Source organism: Condylura cristata, unplaced genomic scaffold (assembly GCF_000260355.1).
Source record: "Condylura cristata isolate star-nosed mole 26May11 unplaced genomic scaffold, ConCri1.0 scaffold00024, whole genome shotgun sequence".
NCBI classification, from domain to species: Eukaryota; Metazoa; Chordata; class Mammalia; order Eulipotyphla; family Talpidae; genus Condylura; species Condylura cristata.
The window spans coordinates 13156579-13176906 of record NW_004567125.1 but is presented as its reverse complement, the minus strand read 5'-3'; the positions used below and the strand labels follow the sequence as shown (position 1 = coordinate 13176906).

The window sequence follows — 20328 nt, the reverse complement described above, 5'->3', positions numbered from 1 at the left end:
GTTAGCACCATCTTTGGTTCTTATCTTGCTCACATTTCTGAGGTTCATAGAAATAATGATGCAAGTTATTCAACTGTACAGCAGTGTGGCTATCAGGCACCCTGAGCCCCAGATTCTGGCTCCATGGGCACAGTGGGCCAGAAGACAGGGAAGCTCAGAAGCCCAGAGAACAGATGTTTATCTACATGATCATGCCACTGTCACTACCCCTGACTATATTGTAGATGGCTGAGAACATCTTTGGCCATTAATGGACATTCTTAATTATTTCACTGTAATGAAGTATCAATCAAGCAATAATAAGGTGTTTTAGAACTGTGCCATGGAGTATGAAAGATTTAAAGAAAATCAGATCGTAAAGCCTTTGGACCTATGAAATGGAATCCAGGTTTCAGTAACTTAAGTTGTTAATTAATTGTCTTTTAAAAGGTTTATTTTCCCTTGTGGACAGTGTCATCTTTTCTCATCTTTGAATAGCCATTCACCAACAACTATGTTCATTAACTTATTTGACATTTATTTATCACCCTCTTGGGTAATGGTGCTGTTTTCTTGGGTGCAGATATATGTAAGTCATGTTTTTTGCTCCCAAGGAGGGCATGACCTTGTGGGAAAATACAGCTGTCTAATGGTGAGTCATGCTATGCGTCTGTGTATTGCTACAGTCAACTCAGTGATGGACAGACTGTGGGAGGACATAGGAAGAGAATTGACCTACAGGGCTTTGCTGTGAGAAGGCTGAGTGGATTGATTATTCAACAGTAATCAGGAGTTCCCCAAGTAGATGGGGGTGCAGTGTGAGGATAGGAGAGGAGGCTTTCTAAGCACAGGCAATGCAGTTACTTGAAGGTGTGGAAAAGTGTGGCAAGTGGAGGCATGATCAAAATATCCTCTTATGTGCAGAATTAAAGTGGACTTGCTGTGAGAATTGTGCTTGTTATACATTGTTTTTAGTTTTGGATCTTTTTAGCCTGGTAAAATCTGTATAACATAAAACTTAATCATTTCATCAGTCCTTAAGTGTACGGTTTTGTGGCATTATGTACATTCCTTCTGTTGTGTGATTACTACCACCATCCACTGATCTTTCTCTCTCCCCACTAAGTACTACTTATCTCTCTTCCCTACAGTCTTTGGCACCTGTGACTCTACATCCTGTCTCTGAATCTGACTGTTACCTCATAGATTTGGAATCACACAGTATTTGTCTTTTTGTAACTGACTGATTTCATTTAGTGTGTATCTTTGAGCTTCCACATGGTAGTATGTGTCCCAATTTCCTTCCTTTTCATAACCAAATATATTCCGTTGTGTAGACATACCACATTTTACTTATCTATTCATCCATTGTTGGGGTTATGTCTCCGATTTGGTTCTTGCGAACAATGCTGCTATGAACATGAGTGTGCTCAGATTTTGTATCTTACCACCTTAGTTATGAAACTTTCAAACAAGTGCAAAAGAATTTTCTGAAAATCCTTTATATTCGAGTGCCTTTGGCTGAGACGTTCACCGTTTTGTTGAAGAGAAGTGTCTGCACTCAGGAAGCCAAACTACTGTGAGAATATGATTTAAATTCCTATTGATACTTCCAGACTGCCCTTTTAAATTTCCTGTGACTGTTCACAAGAAGTCAAGCCACAGGCTCATTTTTGAAAGGTAGTAAACATATGCAAATATAACCAAGAATCTTGCTTTTGAAATATAATCAAAACCACTTGCTTTTGAAAATTGAATCCCCCTCCTGTTGAAGCTCCTCTGGACTCAGAAAGGTCAGCTATGGGGACAGCTAGAATTTTATACAAAAGAGCAAGAGGATCAGTTTTCCTCTATGACTGGTGAAGCAAATGATTTGTAGATAAGGTGACTGAGGAACTAAGATCCTGTAAATAGTCTTCTGGGAGCTAGACATCATCATGAAAATAGTTACTTGTGTGTCTGGAGGGAGTGTGCTGACTCCAAGAGCATCATTCTGTCACCTCTATTTCTGCCATGTAGCATGCAGCCCAGGAATGGGATTGTCACCTCATGAAAATCACTTGGCTGTGAAGACCTGCTGCTTCCTTCTTGGACATCAGTGTCTTGGGCTAGGTCACAGAAGCTTAGAAAGTAGTTCTAGAAACTGGGTTCAAGGATGCCTCAGGGAGTCTGGAGATACACTGTACTGAGGGAAGCTTCTGACTTCAGCCACTCTTCTTTCTCCTATGATTGAATAGTTAGTCTTGGCTTTTGCTGCATCTGATCTCCTCCCTGTACTCAGCCTCCTTGTACCCAACTCCCTTTGTGGGTTTGCTGGTTGGCATAGCACCCATGACTGGAATCTCTATTCCAACAGACTCCGAAGGCCCTACTTCTGAACCCCAGGCACTTGACCCCGGCTCTTCTAGTCAGAGCTTTGGATTCCAGGACTTAGGTTGTTTTTTTCCCTAAAAGGTCAAGTCCTGTGGGACATAATCTTCCCTCGCTCGTGGGGCCCCGGTTAGTAAAGCCTGCCTGCCTAGCTGAAAAACCAGCTTGCTGGCACAGACTACAGAGCTGGCACAGACCTTGTAGGAGGCTGGCTTAGACAGCGGCACCAGAGTCCTGTTTGTTCTTCAGTCCCTGGCAAATCCCAGGCTGACCGGATTCCTGCGGGACACAGGTGCTTCCTCTTGAGCTGCCTGCTGCTCAGACCATCAGCGACTGGGAAAAGGGGGGGCTTGTTCCCAGAGCCTTACTGTTCCATTCCCCAACCCCACCCCCAGTCTATTTTTTCTCTCCTGAGCACAGTAACATGATTTCCAAGGGAAGTATAATTTATATATAAACGGTTTAATGACAATAAATGTTTAAGCATTTTCAGATATTTGACTTTAATTTCCATAGTTTCCAACAGAACCACACTTGCACACTTATTCTTCAGCTGGAAAGGGTTGGGGACATCTGACTGCCAGGCAGGTGGAGCTGGTGCAGTGTGTCCAAGCTCAGGACACTTCTAAACTTCCCTCCGGTGGTACCGGCAGCCGGGCCAGGACCATCTCGTGCCTCACTTGCCCTTCTTCATTTTGTTAAAGTGCTGCAGAGCATCCTGCCAGCTGCTGCAAAGAGCACCTGTGTCATCACTGCCATTGAGAGTGTGTGCAGCTGTCTGGCCTGCTTTCCGGAGCAGGCATCTAGCACGTGCCCTGGGAGCAGCATCTGGGAGTGTGTGTGCCATGATCACGTTATAGACGCTCCATTCCGATGAGAGTTTAGTTGCATTTTGACTTTGTATGATCAGAATATTAAAGGTAGGACCAAGGTTGTCAAAACACTAGAAGTATAGCAGAGGTTTCAGATATACAGGTACCAGAGCTGACTCTCGGCAGTCTTGGAGTGGGGGAGAGGGAGGTGATGGGGTTGGAAATCTTCATCAAAAACCAAAAATCACAGGGTAAAATCAATAAGGAGGTGAATCCAACTAGGAAGAGCAGGGGTCTTCTGGAAACACAAGACACTTAAGGGTCTGGTTTAGCAGCAATAACTGTCTAAAACTCAGGCCAGGAAAGTAATGTCTTGTAGACACAGGGATGTGTTATCTGCTGCTTTGACATTGCTACTTAGGAAAAGGAGGAAGAGGAAGTGAGTGGAGCTTGTGAGGGTGACATGCTGGAAGAGACCAAAGACCAGACACTATTAGGGACTCCGCCGGCTGCTGGAGGTTTAGTTGACATTGGGTGTTTGTAGAGCCCTGTGCTCTTGTTTCCCAGCTGAGCTGGTCCGGTGCCTCCTGTGCGTGCCCATGCCTGGCAGAAGAGCCCTGACTGTAGGGGCTTGTTCTGAAGAGAAGCTCAGCTGAAAGCCCAACTGAGCCATGGAAAGGCAGGTGTGTCAGCCATGCCGCCACTCCCCATCTCGCCCGGGCACGAGACCAAAGTCAGCAACCTGCAGACTCTACTCTCCCAGCCAGAGGTAACTTCAGTTCCTTGCTCTCAAATGGCAGGAGGTACAGTTGGGGGTCTCGATGCTCATTGCAGCTGTGTGCGTAGGAGCGTGCCAGTCAGACCAACCATAGCCCTCACCAGCTTGGCCCTGGCCTTGGGGGCACTGGGTACATGGCCAAAGCCAGACCCCATTAGAGACAGCCTGTCTCCTCTCCTCAGTCATACTCACTCGCTCTCCTTTACTCTCCACACTTTGGGTTTCCAGGTAGAAGCACAGTGAGAGGCTTCAGTTTTCCTCTCTTTCTCCTGTATGTCTCCTTCTCTGGGTTGCTCCTTCAGGGCCCTTGGGTGACAGGAGAGTGATTGAGAGAAGTGACCACTAGACTGGGGATAACTTAGTTGTTGTTACCTGGAAACTTACATCAGCTGTGAACTGGAGCCTGTCCTGGCTCTAAAGAGGGAGATTTCATCTCCGTTAATGAGTCCTGTCTCTAAGAAGCAGAGAGCCATGGGGCATCACTACTAATTCTGCACAACAGAATGAGGTCAGCTGAGAACTCAGTGAAAGGCAGAGAATATAGATAGGCAGGAAGGTCTAAGGTGAGTTCTTAAAATGAGAGTATTAAAAAGCATGACTGAGGGAAGGTTCTGGATTTCTGATGAGATTTTCACAGTAGGTTACATTTTCATCTCATTAGCATGGGTTAGATTCATTCTTTCTATACACTAACTAGAAAGGATTAGATTTTAGATGGCAGGCAGCTAAGCAGCCAATGCCTCTTACTCAGCCTGGAAGTGTCACAGCAGGAGCGGGGCCAGAGTATAAAGGTCCTGGAGAAGAGGGCCTGTGGGTTGGAGGGCCTAAGGCGGTCTTGGCTCTGGGTTTTCTATCACTGTTTCTTTCTTTCTTTCTTTCTTTCTTTTAAGATTGATTTATTCACATGGAACAGGGGTACAGGTTAGAGATGTGGAGGGTGGGAGGATTCACCAGAGACAGAGAGGGGAGCAGAACAGGCAGATCAACGCAGCACACTGCTGAGGGGAGCAGTGGGCGGGTCAGGAGAGGTCTGCTGTGCCATGTGGTTACCTCTGGGGCAGGTGGGGATCAAACTCATGCGGAAGTGGCTTTAGCTTCTTAGTGCTGTGCTTTAACCCGCTGCACCACCAGGGAGGGCCGTATCACTGTTTCTTAACCTGTAGTCCAGATGTTTGCATGGAGAGCTTGGCAGCTACATTTGTGAGGACTGATACCAAGATCCCAGCCAGATCCCCATCTGGTCCATACCAGTTGAAAATGGTAAACTGGAAAAACTGGAAAAGTGCTCAGAGTGAAATTCAGTGAGGAAAATGTAGAGTATGTGCCAGAAGTGTAAGTGACTTCTGTGGGTAAGTGTGTTTAGAAAATGCTTTGGGTTGAGACCAGCATCTACCAGCAGCACAGGGCTGTGGTAGAATCCTCGCTCAGAGTCGCGAGTCAGAGTTGAGGATGTAAGGTCGCTCAGTCATGCCCTACTTGACAACTCTCATAGATAAGATCCTCTGGGGCATATTCTCCCCCTCAAAATCTCAGGCAATAGGGCTGTGATAGGTTTGGATTCTGACTCACAGGTAAAGGAATTTGGTAGTTAAAATTCTAGAGAATATGTTAGAGATCATGTTAAACCTTAAGTGTGTTAAAAATCCTGATGGGAAAACAGCTTTTATTGATCTTTCTTGAAGATCGAGTTTCAGCAGCAGAAACAACTTCCCTGACAATGAGAGTCATTAGGTGACTGAGTTATGAGGGAAGAATCTAGATTTGCTAGAATTTTATAATACGCGCTTCTTTTATCTGGTTAGGGTGGATCACATTCATTCCTGGGTTTCTACTTGATGGTTGAGTGCGGAAACTGATGACCATTTACAGTTCCTTTTCCAACCCAAGGACGGCCTGAGTCCTGCCTACAGACAACCCCTGCTCCCTGCTTTGCACTCCTTGAGGTATCCTGTACCCTGGGAATGGCACCAACAGCACCCCCCTCCCACACCACCAGTTTGTTTGTGGCCCCTCTTGGCTAGGTCACGAGGCTAGTTGAGGATCTAATTGGATGTGCTTCTTTGTTCTTTTCTCCCTGCAGTATGAGTTTAAAGCCAAGAACATCAAGAAGAAGAAAGTGAGCATTATGGTTTCAGTGGATGGAGTGAAAGTGATTCTGAAGAAGAAGAAAAAGGTAGGTGGGTTAGAATCAGAAACTGGTGAAGAGGGAAACTGGAGTGGGCTTCTCCTTCAGGATAAGGTCCTTCCCTGGCGAGAGCCTTTGCCTAGACAAGTAGCCACGTTAGAGATGGCAACTGGAGCCAGGTGAGGTGCGGCCAATGCCTGGTTAGCCAGTTAGCTCAATCTGTTGGTATCCCATGAATGATGGGTCAGTTCCTGTCACCCTGGCATTCAGCTCCCCTCCTCCATTTAGGTACCTTTACCTTAGAGCCTCGATCTTGGAAATATTTTGAATTCAAGTGATGACAAGTAAGAGGGTGTAACCAAGAAGTGGATGAGAGAAGCTTCCTCACAGCTGACACCTAGGGTGGCATCCAGCCTCCATTGTGTGACCTCTAGATACAATTGCTGCCTTTCTGTCTATTTAAATAGCCCGTCTGACCCAGCCCTGCCACCTATTAGTGTGAGGCCAAGCATGGCCATGATGGAAGGTATTGATTCTGCAATGGGCTGTCTCTTGAGTTGGGTGCTATCAGTAGGCATGCTTTGTTTGAGCACTAGCTGTTTTGAATTGATTGTATGCACTGTGGGAGATTGACGTCAGCTCTTGCAAAAGGCTAAATTGTATAGTGGGGGAGGGGAGAATGTATGTGTCCCAACCAGATCCCCAGCTGGTCTGCACCAGTTGAAAACGGTTTCTATAAATGAGATAAGTGCTCAGAATGAAGCTCAGTGAGGAATATGTAGAGATGTACCAGCTATGATCAGTATGAGTATAAGTAATGGCTATTAATACAAATACATAGCAAAGCCAGGGAGAGTCTTTCCCCAGCTGAGGAAGCTTCAGTGGAAATTTCTGACCTTGAAGTGTTTATAGTAGAAACTGTTCAGGGACTCAGATCTTCAGGTGCCTTATTCTGGTGGGGGAGCAGCACAATATGTTATGAGCATCTCTCATTGAGATGTTAAGAAGCCATCTTTCTTAGTTACACTAACAAGCATCTAAAAACAAACTTTTTGAACTGATACCAGCCAATAGTGAATCTCAAGGTTCTTAGGAGTCTTAGGTTATATTTGTAATGTGAGTCCAGTTATAGAGATAATTGACTTTTACTTTGATGTCTCTCAATTAGTACCGTTGCTTCAACTCCCAACTGGACTCAAGTAATTATCTTCTCAGTGCACATAATAATGACTATTTATTATAACACTGGAATCACATGATAGCCCGCTGTGTTTGGGAGTGGACTTCTGAATTAGAAAAATTGGTCTTGAACGTCATCCAAAGAATTGGTTTCCTAAAGGACCTAGAGGGTCTCAATTTTGTGTGGTTCCTCTTATACACCAACAGCTGTGTTGGGATCCCCTAAGATAACTTTCTAGAAAGGCTCATCTTTCTCATTAGTAAAGATTGATTGTGTATCTTCCATGTTCAAGGAAATGAATGAGCTCCATATGAGTATTAGACATAGATACTTTCCAACAAAATTAATGGTTTATAATGACATTGGATGCAGTAGGTATATTGCTGGCACCTATAAAACTATACTGTAGCTATTTGTGTCTTTCTTTCATGGGTTGTGAGCCTCTAGGGAAAAGATCAAGTCTTCTCTCAAATCCTGCTGTATCTGGGAAGGTAGAAAACCACAGGGAACAAACTGATGGAATTAATTATATATTGAATACTAAGTGAGAGCAGCTAGTCAAAGTAAGTAGTGATAATACTGAACACCTGCCATTTATCAGACCCTTTCCAAAGCACTGTTCACTCATTAAATCCTCACAACCATCCTGTGAGTTGGGTGCCATTCTCATTGCCAAACTTAAGACTTTTTTCCCCTCAATATATGATGCATCTTACCCATCAGTGGGAAATCTAGGTTTGAACCAGATCTGCCTTACTCAAATGTAGGTTCTTTGCACTCTCACAGTGCTCTTCTACCTCCTCTGAACCCTTTGGAGGAAAGTCACTCTGTAGGACATGCCTTAAAAATTAGTCTAGGGTCTCTAATTTCAAGGCTATACTCCATTTCAGGGACATCACTGCCAGGAAATGATTTTCCTGCTCAAAGAGTACTGTGAGTGACAATGGCCACAAATCTAACTGGATAAGAAATTTGCCTCTAATTGTAGGCACATACAATTGCAGAACCAGAATTTGAAAGAAAAACCCTTTGAAGTGATCTAGTTTGATCCCATAATTGATGAAAGTACGGGATATGATAAGAAAGGAGAAGAAAGACCCTTGTCAGTCACCCACAAACCTACTGTCATCCAGGGATTTACCTACAGAGCCACATCTGACTCAGCCCAATCTTCTGCCTACCACATTGTGTTCCTAGTCCTTCTTTATATTCTGCTAGTTTTAAAACAGGCATAGTATGTATGCAGGCTGTGGGTTTATTAGCCCTTCAGCTCTGAAATGTCTTTTCCTTGTCCATAGGTGTTCCCTGCAGCAGGAAATAACAATGTTTTTCAGACTAATCCTGTTCTATGGGAAACATGGGGACCTTGTCAGGCTGAGTCAATGTGGCCTTTACAAGGTTTTTAGAATTTTATTTATTTTGTAAGAAACCACCACCACTGCCAGAAGCATGAATAATGGCTAAAAGTTGGAGAATTTGTGGTGTGTTTGCTGATCATTTCCAGTAGGGATAGGAAATAAATGTCAATACAAATTCTTCCTCCACTTTTGGGTTCCAAGGGGAGGTCTTCAAGGATACTGTATGTATTTCCACATTCCAAAAAGAGACAGGAGCACTGTGATCATTAGCCCTGATTCCATTATGTTCTTGTCACTGTTCCAGGCAAATCTCCCTCTGAATCCATTCCTATACAACCTTCCCTGCCACGGGATTTTGGAATGACAGAATTGCTGCAGCTTCTCTGGGACGACTTGACATTTGCAGTCAATAGATAGAGGAAGGTGTGGGGGCTCTAACTAGGGTGTGCTCACCCTAAGGTGGTCACAGGAGAGCACACTGCAAGTCTACTACCATCTTTCACCTCTGAAGGTGAAGATCTTCTGCATTGGATTTCATTACATGGAAATAGCAAAGAGAACATGGGGCCAGTGGTAGACCACTTGGATTTCAGTGGCTGGCCTTGGGGGGCAGCATGTTAACTTCTCTTAGCCTCAGTGTTTATCTTTAAGGTTGGGTTCATTTGATCATTTAACAGGAGACATTATATAAAAGTTCCTTTCATACATGAAAAAAGACTTGCCCCCCTGTCATCTGGGAAATTTCTTGTGAGAATAAAATATAAAGCAGTTGAAGATGCATTTTCCTTATTGTTCCTTTCTCGTCCTCTTTTGGTGGTGTTCTTCCAAAGAGCAGATGCCAAGACAGAATTTAGTGCCTATGAGAGAAACAGGGAGGCGTCCGGGAAAGGTAGGGCTTGTTGTCAGACCAGGTGGATCTGACGCCAAGAGGCAGAGCCAGAGAAAGATGATGGGGAAAGGTCTCCTCAGACGACGGTGTTGTCCAAGGACAGTTTGGCAAGGCTGTCAGGGAGTTCTGAAGCTGGGGCTTCTGCCAGAGGATGCTGTGTCTCTTGGGACCGGAGCTGCCTCAGGAGTCATCCCTCAGGCTGGTCAGTGGCTGCCGCAGCCTCTGGGAAACAGGCCTGGCAGCAGCCAGCATGACGGTGGGCTTCAGGTCTGACAAGCCTCGTTTCGGCAGAACTCCCTGTAATTGAGGTTTGGAGGGGGTGTTCCTGTGACCACATGTACTTTCTCACTCCAGAAAATGTTGACCAGCCAATATATGAAGCAGCACCTTCTTTAGGCTCAGCTACTCAATCTCATTGACTTTTTAAAATTACCTTGGAGTGAGGAATAAATAGAGAAAGGGGGGAAAGGAGGAGATGGCATAGACAGGTTACAGACTGTGTTCCCTAAAGGGACAGCAGTGCCATGAGTGTCCTTGGCAGGCAGGGAGGGGCAGGAGGGAAGAGTGACGCACGTGGGCATGCAGAGGAAGTATGTGACAGCTCTGCACATAGTTGTGTCTAAAAGGGCTTATCTGCCCACCAGGCTCTCCCTCCACACTGATATCATTTCCCCCTCCCTTATATTTTTGGAACTCATGAATAGGAACCCCTATTCCCTAACTCCTTAGAGTCCATGCAGAGACCCTTAACTTGTACCACTGCCCAGAGGTCATGTTCCCCGAGTAATATGATGGAAGTCATGGGAGGAAATGTTCTGACACCTCACCTCTGAGTCAAAGCATTATTGGAAGTCTGCGGGAGCAGGAACCCCATCCCCAGCCAGCAGTGACAGAGAGCCCTTGTCCACAGCAGCTGAGTAGGAACCTTACATACCCTCTCCCACCTGACAGTGACTGGGAGACAGACCTTCTCTCCTCTGCTTGAGGAGAGTCACCAGAAGATAGTTAAACAAAGTTTAAATGAAATCAGGCATGACACAACTCAAAATTCAACTACCCAGATTTTCATTGAAAATCACTCATCATACCAGAAAAAGAGACCATAGAGACCAACAGCAAGATGACATCTGGAATCATAAAAGAGTTGTAGGCACCCATCAGAACACTTCCACAAGCAATTCCAGACCTCTTGAAACAAGCCTTAGTGAAGACATGAAAGATGAACCAAATGGAAGGATGAGAAATAACACAGTAGCTGAGCTAAAACCCCAGTAGGTGGGCTTCACAGCAAAGAGGAGGCGTCATACAAACATGGATTACATTAACCGTGCGGGCAGGATGTGTGGTCGTGACTACTGTTATGACTTCGTACCTAATTATTTAATATTTATGTTACAAGCCATTTCATGAACAAAATCAACGCATCGTTGAAGCATACTCTGTTTTGCTGTTTTAAAGAACTCCTATGTGAACAGCTATCTTCTGTGCTTAAGATTGGAGTTTAAGTGCATGCACTGGGCCTTTGAAAATCCTTAGCATCTCAGTTGGAAACCAGTCCCAGGGATGCCCGGAAGTGAGGGGGTAGCTGAGAGTGCATCAGCCATTCTCTGCTGGGGAAAAGTGCAGTCATAGCTGGAACCCAGAAGGGAAAGCCTGTCTGCACCTGTGGGCAGAGGGAGCAGACCTGTGGGCCAGGGATTGCGGGAGCACTGGCCAGTGTCTTGTGTAAATGAAAGTCAGTGAGGGTATGGAAAAATCCAGAAAACGTGGACTTGAGGGATATTTCAAAGCCTGGGATTGCTTGATAGGAGAACAGGATTTGAATTGGCTGTTTATGTTCTTTGGAGTCCTCTCTCTCAGAAGATTTGCTCCAACTATAGTCAGACTTTCCCGGGTACAAGCAGCCATTAGATGAAGGGAGCTTTGGGGAAAAAGAGTTAATTCTAAGTCGGAGCTAAAGTTCTGTCTATAAAAGGCATTTGATATGGAGACTTGTACCATTGAAATCCACCTTTCTGTGTTGACTTGGTACTGAATCAGATCCGGGGATTAAATGGCTAGTAGAGGGTGGGTATAGCTTTGTATCTGAGGAAAGCTGGGGAAGGACTCTGCCCTCTGGGTACAGGGGTTGGGGGAGAACCCGGATGGTCTCCCATTTCTTGGTGGAGACCTCCACTTGTCTCCACATGCCACCTGCACTGAGAGCTGTCATCCTGTGCACTGTCCATGGGAAATCCACAGAGCTGAGAACTTCGTAAGCAATAATTAATCCAACCAGTACTTTCATTGCCCTCTTACTCTCGCTTTCATGGAGCGGTAAGTGTGTTGCCATTTGTATTGTACAATCCTGCCCATGTGACAGAGACCAGGGAGGGCGGGGCAGGTGTCTTTGCCCTCACCTGGGTTGGCTGTCTGAGGGCCTGCTAACCCTTCGTTCCCCACCACTCTGGGCTGTGCATGAAGTATCTGGGTCCTCCACCACCACCCTGATTTTCTGTCCCTCACTCCCTATCCCATTCCTGGTCTCATTTCCAGTGGCAACAGAATGGGCCCTCTGTGCTCTCTGCAGATGGACTAGTTCACTCGCCGCAGGCTGTGTGGAGTGTGGAGTTACTGCTTGTCCCTTGGAGGGAGGGTCTGCATGTCACTGGCATTGAACAGCATCGTTCACTCTCTTTGCCCCCGCCTCCCTTTCTGTTTCTCTTGCTTCTCCTACTGTTCTTTTATCTGGTAAAATCTCATGAAATCCTTATTTGGAGTCTGCCTGTGGTCCCCTGAGGCCACCCCAGCTCCTGCCTCCCCTCTGCACCATGGACAGAGCCCCTCAAAGTGCTTGAAGGAAACATATAGGACCAGACACTTGACATTTCCACTTGCTCAAGGCCCCTTGGAAAGAAAAAGTCAGACCAGGCAAATGCATGTGTTTGCATAAGCATTAGTAGCTCGACGTGTGCCTGGGTTCTGGAGCGAAGGACAAGCCTAACTTATTCATTTACAGCTTCTTTTATTGCAGAAAAAAGAATGGACGTGGGATGAGAGCAAGATGTTGGTGATGCAGGACCCTATCTACAGGTAAGAGCTGGTCCCTGCTGGTGATGGTCCCCTGAGTCCGGAGCCACTGCTGGGTCGAAGGGTCCAGACAAATTTAAATGCATTTCTACTGCTTTTCCCTTCTGAGAGCTTTCATGTCTGTAGAACATAAGTACTGGAAGTAAATCTACCTGATCTTTTACATTGAGAGAATTTTTTTTATACTCAAGTGCACTGAAGGAACCAGGCAGGCTTTGCTCCTGGTGATTAATCTAAGTCTTGTCATTTGAGATTTTTCACTGTGTTCCGTTTGTCTCAACTGAAATTTCACAATCGCATATAGTGATCAAAGCGAAGGAACTGGGGTTTCCCATCACTTTATTGTTGGATCCACCCTCTGAAACTAAGCATAACTAAGAGATATGTGACCTTTTAGGAAAGTGGAAAGTGACAAATACACCAGAAATTGCTTTCACAGCCAGCCTGGTGGAATTGCTCTGGAATTACGTGGAGCACCACCTGTGTGTGCCTGGTAGAGGAATACCTGCTGCCAGTGTAGACGATGAGGGTGCTTCCAGAAGCCATGGCACTCTTTACTGTCCCAGTCCTCCCTCCTCTCCCCTCCTTCCTTCTTTTGTCTTCGATGGGAGAATGAGTCATGGCTGTTCATTCAGGGTTCGGGAAACCTACATTTAAGCTTTGATTGTTGTCCTTCTCTCAAATTATTTGTCTTGGTTGATAAATTGGATAAGAGATGGAATTCCATGGAGATGCCAATATGGCGGCCCTACCTGCCAAAGGGTAGATGCTTGTGGGTGGCGTTCCTGTTCACTAGAGCAACTGTGTCCATGTCATACACATTCCCAGTGCTCTGCTGCAGAGTTTTATAGATTGCAAAAATGAGGAAGGAGTGGACCTTTGTTCTCAGCTAGCTTTAAGCCAGTACAGAACAGAGTCCTTAAAACACCACTGGCTCAAGAGATGCCTGACGAAATGAATTCTTCCTCCCTGTTCCTGCAGTAATTTCTAATACTTGGTGAAGTAGTCATTATATTGTGTTATCATGGGTGATTTGGTGATGGGAAACCCAAGGAGATCGCAACTGAGATGGAAAAATGCGCAAAAATATTGTGTTACTGTTACATGGGGCAGGGGGTGGTGTGAGGTGGGGGCAGAAAAAAGGTTAATCTTTTGCCACGGGGCCAAGCTTGGGAGCAGAGCTAGGCCCAACTCACTTTTGTATTGCTGGCTCCAAGCCTTCGCCTGGCCTCTGTGAGGCATTTCATAAATGTGGATGAGTGGATGCATAAATGCATGGAGTTTCAATAAATGAACATAAGTGGTTCTCAGCGAATTGGAGTTCAACTTGAGTGGGGAGAAAGGCTTGCCGAAACCGATTGCATCTGAACCAGGTTTGCAAGCTCTAAGTGGACAAGTCCCTTGTCCATTTCTTTTTTAAAGAATTAGCTCACACTATTTTGCTTATTTGCTTGTTAAACAAACTGTGGTAAGTCCTAGGCCCTGGGGAGTCCTGAAACAGAATTCTTAGGACACCCACAGTAAGTCTTTTCAATCCAGAGTTTTTGCTAATTCTCTATTTCTGTGATTTTTGTGGGCTTTATATTTTCAGCTTAAAAGCAGGGGTCTGCATTTATCAATGTTAAATTGATAAATTTAAAGATACATTTCTTGGGAGTCCACTTTCAGAGTGTTTGAATTCTTGTTAAACAGAGTTCGGACAGGGAAGCAGCGGACTCTTAGTGTTAAGGCATAAGGGATTTGTTGCAGAATTTAACTGAAGCAATTCTGGTGGAAGCAGGTCCAGAAAAGATGAGAGAGGAGACACAAGCCAACCCTAGTATGGGTGATACGTCAGAGTCTGCAGGAAGCTTGGTGGGTCCCTGTGTCAGAGGTGACGGTGGAAGCTCTGGATGCTGCCAGGCTGCTGCCCTGCAGTTGGCAGTGATGAGGGCCGTGGCTGGTTGCATTCAGCAGCACTGACAGTGGTGAGGGTGACGGGACAAGGGGTACAGAAGAGTGAGGACAAATGGCACCTTGCTGGTCCCATGCTGTCGCCCCTTCTGGTCCCTGACCTGCGATGCCCTTTGGAGCAGAGTTGCTGCTGCTGCAGCCCTCTCCCAGCTCTCCCAGGTTCCTCTTCTGAGAACCCTTGAAATCCTCACGATGTAACAGGGTGGTCCCTAGGAAAAAGGGAAGTTCCAGGTTCCCTGCCCCACCCAGAAGGAGGGTGGAGCTGAGCAGAGAAAAAGGAGAGGAGAGAGAAGAGAAGGAAGCGGGATGGAGACGGAGGAGACCTAAGGAAGCCACATGGAGCAGCAAGCATGTGATGAAGAAACCGGACTTGTTTTCTGACCCTGGACTGGTTAAGGCAGATGTGGGTGACAGACCTGTAGGGAGGTGACTATGGCAGTGTTTATATTGATTTTGATTTTGCTCTTTTGCTCCCAGATTTGCCTGGCCATTTCTGACCCTTTTCAGTGGGTCCTGGCCAGAACGTGTTTTAGTCTTGTGGCGGGCTTTCAGGTCTTGCTCTGGGCCAATCCCTTTTGGGTTGACTTTTGCCCACAAGGGGATGGGTAACTTCAGGTGTTTGATTTAGAAGTTATATTCTTTGTGTTCCGTATTGTATATTCACTGTATTCAAGTCCCTTTTCATTAAAATTTTATATGTTTTTGTCTTGTTGCGGCAGATGGCAGAGCCCACTTAGAGCAGGCAGGTTTTTGGGGCTTAAAGGGTGCCCCTCTCCCCCTGTCCTCTTAACAGAATTGGGGTGCCCTATAACAACTACAGGTCTGCAGGGATCAGACACAGCATTCTAGCTTAGCTGACTCAACCCAGCGTAAAACCTGTCTGGGTTCCACCAACAAGCTAATTTTCCCACCTGGTTTTCTATGAAGTACAACTTCAATAAAATAGTTTCACTCAAGTCCCTGGTAAGGCTGTTGAAAAACAAAACAAAACAAAACAAACCAGGGCTATGCCTAGAACGTGAGAACTTGCTTCTCTTCTCGTCATTTCCAGGGCAGCCTGTCTGCAGTGTGTGTCCATCACTCCAGTTGTGAGCAGTGTTTGGTGGAGAGTTGATGTTTTTATTTCCATTAGAAATCTTTCTTGGACAGGGCCATTCATACATATGCATGAGTAGAAATTCCCCAGTTTTACACATGGACAGGGCAGCTCTGCAAGCCCTTCTCCACCTGGTTGAACCCGCCTCATTGAAGGGCCAGCCCCTTCGAAGTCCCACACCCCCGCCTGTCTGCCTGTCAGCACCACCTGGACATCCTCACTTCCTTCAGGGGACCTCATCTTCTGTGGGTCTTCCCAGCTTTCCCCCTTCCTTTAGCACATCCTGGTCATGTGGCCACCATCACTCCGCCCCCTTCATCTCTGCCGCTTGTACATCTCCAGCACTCTGACCTGCTGTCTGTCTTTCCTCGACCTTCCAGCCTTACTTTTATAGGCCCCTTCTCTCCTTATCAAAATGTCTGACTGTCTTCTGAAGTAACCGCCCTCAGCGCTGTGAGGCCATTCAGGGCATGTCTTTTGTCACCCCTCAGTCCCTCCCAAAGCCCTGGGTGTGTCCTACCCGTGCCTGCGGTTTCTCCAGGTTCTCTCTGTTTCCACGGCTTCATGAAACTGCTCCCTCAGTGTTTCTCTGCAATGCCTCCTCCTCCTTCTTCTTTTTTTTTAGTTTTCCTTACATTTTATTGTTAGTATTATTATATTACCATAATTTGGGGGCTTCACCTGCATTCCTCCATATGTGCCCATGTTCCACTCACCAAACCACCCAGTGCCTGTCCACTTTCCTCCTCCATCCCTTCCTGCCTCTCTTCTATTCCCTGTGGTAGCCAGTGAGTTTTTTTGTTTTGTTTTGTTTTTTTCTGCACAAGTCCAAGATCTCTTTTGCTGGATGTGTTGGTGTGATTTGGGTTTGGTTTTATTTTTGGTGACTTATAGTCCACAGATAAGTGAAGCCACCCCGTATCTGTCTTATTTCAATTTTTCTGCCTTCTCTGGTTTGCTCCCAGTCCTCCATGGTCACATGCTCCCTTTGTCAGTACTCTTGCCTTTCCTTAAAAGCAAGCTCTGAACTTCAGTTCTTGAGCCTTTGTAGGCGTGGTGAAGGCCCTGCACTTAGGAAGTCTCAGTAAACACTCGTCCCTGCAGCAAGGCCAGCTGCCTGTCTGTCGTGTGAGACCAAGGTCTGGCTCTGGTCTGCTTGTCACTTCCCGAGGCCTTTCCTTCCTTCTCTCCTTCCCCTCCTCTTATCTCTCCCACTCGCATGTCATTGTGTCTGCCACTGTAGAAAGTGCCAGAATGCAAAGGCAGATTAGTGAGAGCCCATCTCAGGGGCCTCCCTGTGGCTTTTCTTTTTTTATGATGGTTTTCAGGGAAATAAGATTGGTGCATGAGTTTTAAAATGACCAAATAATACCTCATTACTAAAAATAAAATAGCAAAGACATTTTATAAAGGAAAAGTCAAATGTCTGCCCTTCAGTGCCTTTTCTAATACCACTCTAGATGCAAATATGTAGACACTCGGATGCCTTATTTCCTTCCAAATCCAATATTATTCTACCACTTTACAATTAGCTTGTGCTTCTCTCTGGAATCTGTCAAGGACTTCCACATTTGGACTTAGATTGCCCATGAGGGCCTGGCTTAGAGAGTTCCAAAGTAAAAATAGCATTTTAGAAAAGCCAGTATGGCCTGGAATAATACATGTGCCCCAAACATTGGAAACTATGTCAGGGGACAAACAAGGGAGACCCTGCCCAGCACCCCAAGGCTAATGGGAGAGTGACAGCAGTAGGAAGCATGGGGTCTGGAGCTCATCAGTCTGTGAGCCGTGTGAAGCTTGGGTCATTTAGACTAGTCAGAGTCTGGATGGAGATAGTAAATTTGGGAGAATCACCTTATTTGGGGAGTTGTGGGGAGGAGAAAAAGTCCTTAAATCTGAGGGCATTTTGCCTCAGCTGGATTCCACTTGGTTATTAGGTTCAGTCAGGCTGAAGAATGGAAATTTTTGTCATGGTAACTCTAAGCCTGAGATCCAGGGAGACAGAGACTTTATTTGTTCGGAGTCCTAGGGCCTCCCTAGCTCCTCGGTATCTTGTGTGACAAAGCCAGGGCAAACCTGACCCGTTGTTGGCTGCACTCAGGTCTTCATTGCAGAACAGCAGTTACGCCTACCTTTCCTCTTTGCTGCCTTTGTCTTCTGCCCTCCTTGGTATCTGGAAGCACAATCCAAATGAGGCAGGGAGCCTGTTAGAGAATGAATGATAAACATTGCTGAAAACAGCTACCAGAGCCATCAAAGCATCTCTCAGTGTTAGGCCTTCAAGGGCAGCTTTACACTAATAATGGAAAATTGAATAGTGGAAAATTGAATTAGGCCAATTTTACAAAACTTCACATAATGAAAACACTCTACTGGGGAGGACATAGCCTGTGAAGGAGAAACCAGGGATGTGGGGAACCTACAAAGTAAGTGTCTGCTCTAAGTGATGTCACTCTGGGCTTTACCTTCTCTTCCTTGAATACATGAAGGGATCGACTTGAAATGTGTGCAGAGCACTGAAGGTCCCCGACAAGAAGGTGCATGCAAAGGAAGCCACTGCTCGTTTCTTGACTCTTCTCCTGCCTTCCACTAAGCACCAGCCTTGGTATTCATCGATGATCTTGATCTTTTCCAGCACACAAATACATTTGAAAATGTGGTGAAAACTGGGTTCTCTACCTGGAACAATCATTCTCACACACTTGCAAAATGTTGATTATTAAGACCATTCATAGACCCTATAGTCATCAGTTTCAAGGTGAGACATCCCTGGTACCCAAAAGCATGGTCAGCCTCTTTGTATATTTTGCATCTCAAGCTGGGAGTTTTCTTATTGGCTCTCCTAGTATAGGAGGAGGAGAAGGAAACACACCAACCTAACTTTTTTAATGGTTCAGTGTTTCAGTGGCTAATGGATTTTACTTTATCAGTCCAGGAGACATTTATATCTTATTTGAGGCTTTGTCTTATTCAGAACATACCAGTCTTGTATTGGTGAGTTTCTGGTCATATAAAGGCACAAGGTTCATGCAGGAGGAGCCTTTATGGAACCTTTGGTGCCCCTGGTCTCAACATATCTGTGTTTAACACCACTGTGTAAAGATGGGTGATGGTCTAGGGAGGGGCTATTGTGACACCAGCCTTAACCCCAAAGGCAAGTAGAGAAAGGTCACCCTAGGTCTGGAGCTCCAGCCCCCATGTAACATGCCGTTGTATCAGTCTAGCAGCTTGGTATCCTGCACGAAACATCAGTCCAAAGGCAGGGTGGCAGAGCTGGCCTCCAGCCCGGCCAGGCAGGCTCTTCTGGCCTCTTTGCGCAGCCTGGATGAAGGTGGTGATACCTAGCCAGTTGTGTGCCTGGGCTTCCTTTCCAGGAACATGGGCCTCCAGCTGCAGAGGTGAGGACAGTGGGAAGCCCAGGGGCCTGTGCACAATTCCAATTAAGTATGTGGTGGGAAAGCTGGACTGCACCAGGTGTCCACACCCACGATGAGGAGACCCCGAGCAGGGCTGTGGGGTTGCCATCATTTCCCACTACCGGCAGTGGTCATGACCGATTGTGGTGGGTGGAAGAGCTCACAGTCAACATTTGTCTCAACATTTCTACCTGTCAAGCTCATTCATTTTTCAAGGTCTATTTATTTTTTGAAAGATTTATTTATGCATACAGAATTGGGGTACAGGCCAGAGGTGTGGGGTGAGAGGATTCAGCACAGACAGAGTGGGGAGCAGAACAGGCTGACTGATGAAGTATGCTGCTGATGGAGAGCAGTGCACCAGGCAGGAGAAGTCTGCCAGGCCATGTGGGTCAGCTCCAGGGCAGGGCTCGAACTCTCACTGAAGCAGCTGCAGCTGGCTTGCAGTGCTGTGTGCTAACCCATTACACCACCAGGGAAAGCCCATAAGAAATATTTTTAAAGAATTTTTATCACAAGAGCCAAATCCAAATCCTCAAGCCCAGTTGTTTTTGTTCACTGATGGAAGGACAGAGCCCTAAGGACACAATTATACCTGTCAGATGCCTTGACTGGTGGCAAGTAATTTGAAAAGCTCAGAGAGAGGCTGCAAGTGCTCAGAAGGCCGGGCCCAAGGGAGCTGGGAGTATCCCAGGTGAGCGCCCATCCCAGCCCCTTGGCTTTATGTGAGCTCCTCCTTGAGGTCCTCAGGACAGGATGGGTTCACAGCGCCCCTTTGAGGGAATTACCATTTCCTTAAGGTCTCTCACCTGCTTTCCTTTCTTTTTCTTTTTTTAAACTTTTTTAAAAATACATTTCACATTGTTCATTTTTGTAGATGTTTGATTTCTCCTCTCAGGTATAATCCCTGTTAAAAATCACCACCACCGAGAGCCATGATGAAATACTAGCCAGCAATCAAAGATAAACGCATGCCATTTGCACCAACATGGATGGAGCTGGAAGGGATAGCTCTGTGACATGAATCAGAAGGAAGATTCTTCCTTTTCATCCCTGTCACCTAGCTACCCTTGTCCTTGGGGAAGGGAAGTAAGAACAGGACAGGTAAAGGCAGGTCCAGTTAAAGCAGCCTTTACTTTAATCAGCACATTTTACCAAAAAAATCCTACTGCTCTGTCTCAAACAGCCCCACTCTTTTTTTTTTTTTAATTTTTTTTTTAAAGATTTATTTGTGCATACAGAACTGGGGTACAGGCCTTAGGCACAGGGGCGGTGAGAGGCTTCACCAGAGACAGAGTGGGGA

General features: G+C 45.9%; 1 protein-coding gene across 5 annotated transcripts in view; it reads left to right on the top strand.

Annotated features, from left to right (window-relative positions):
- The window catches only part of NOS1AP (nitric oxide synthase 1 (neuronal) adaptor protein), a 247015-nt gene that overhangs the window by 166132 nt on the left and 60555 nt on the right, over positions 1-20328 (top strand). For 2 of the 5 annotated variants that reach the window (XM_012729083.1, XM_004688433.2), the window contains exons 3-4: positions 6020-6112; positions 12490-12563. In XM_012729083.1, the coding sequence (XP_012584537.1) occupies positions 6020-6112; positions 12490-12563 (167 nt within the window). Of the gene's footprint in view, positions 1-6019; positions 6113-11777; positions 11808-12489; positions 12564-20328 lie in introns of those variants that run through there. The other 3 variants (XM_012729080.1, XM_004688434.2, XM_012729081.1) reach the window with 2 other exon arrangements.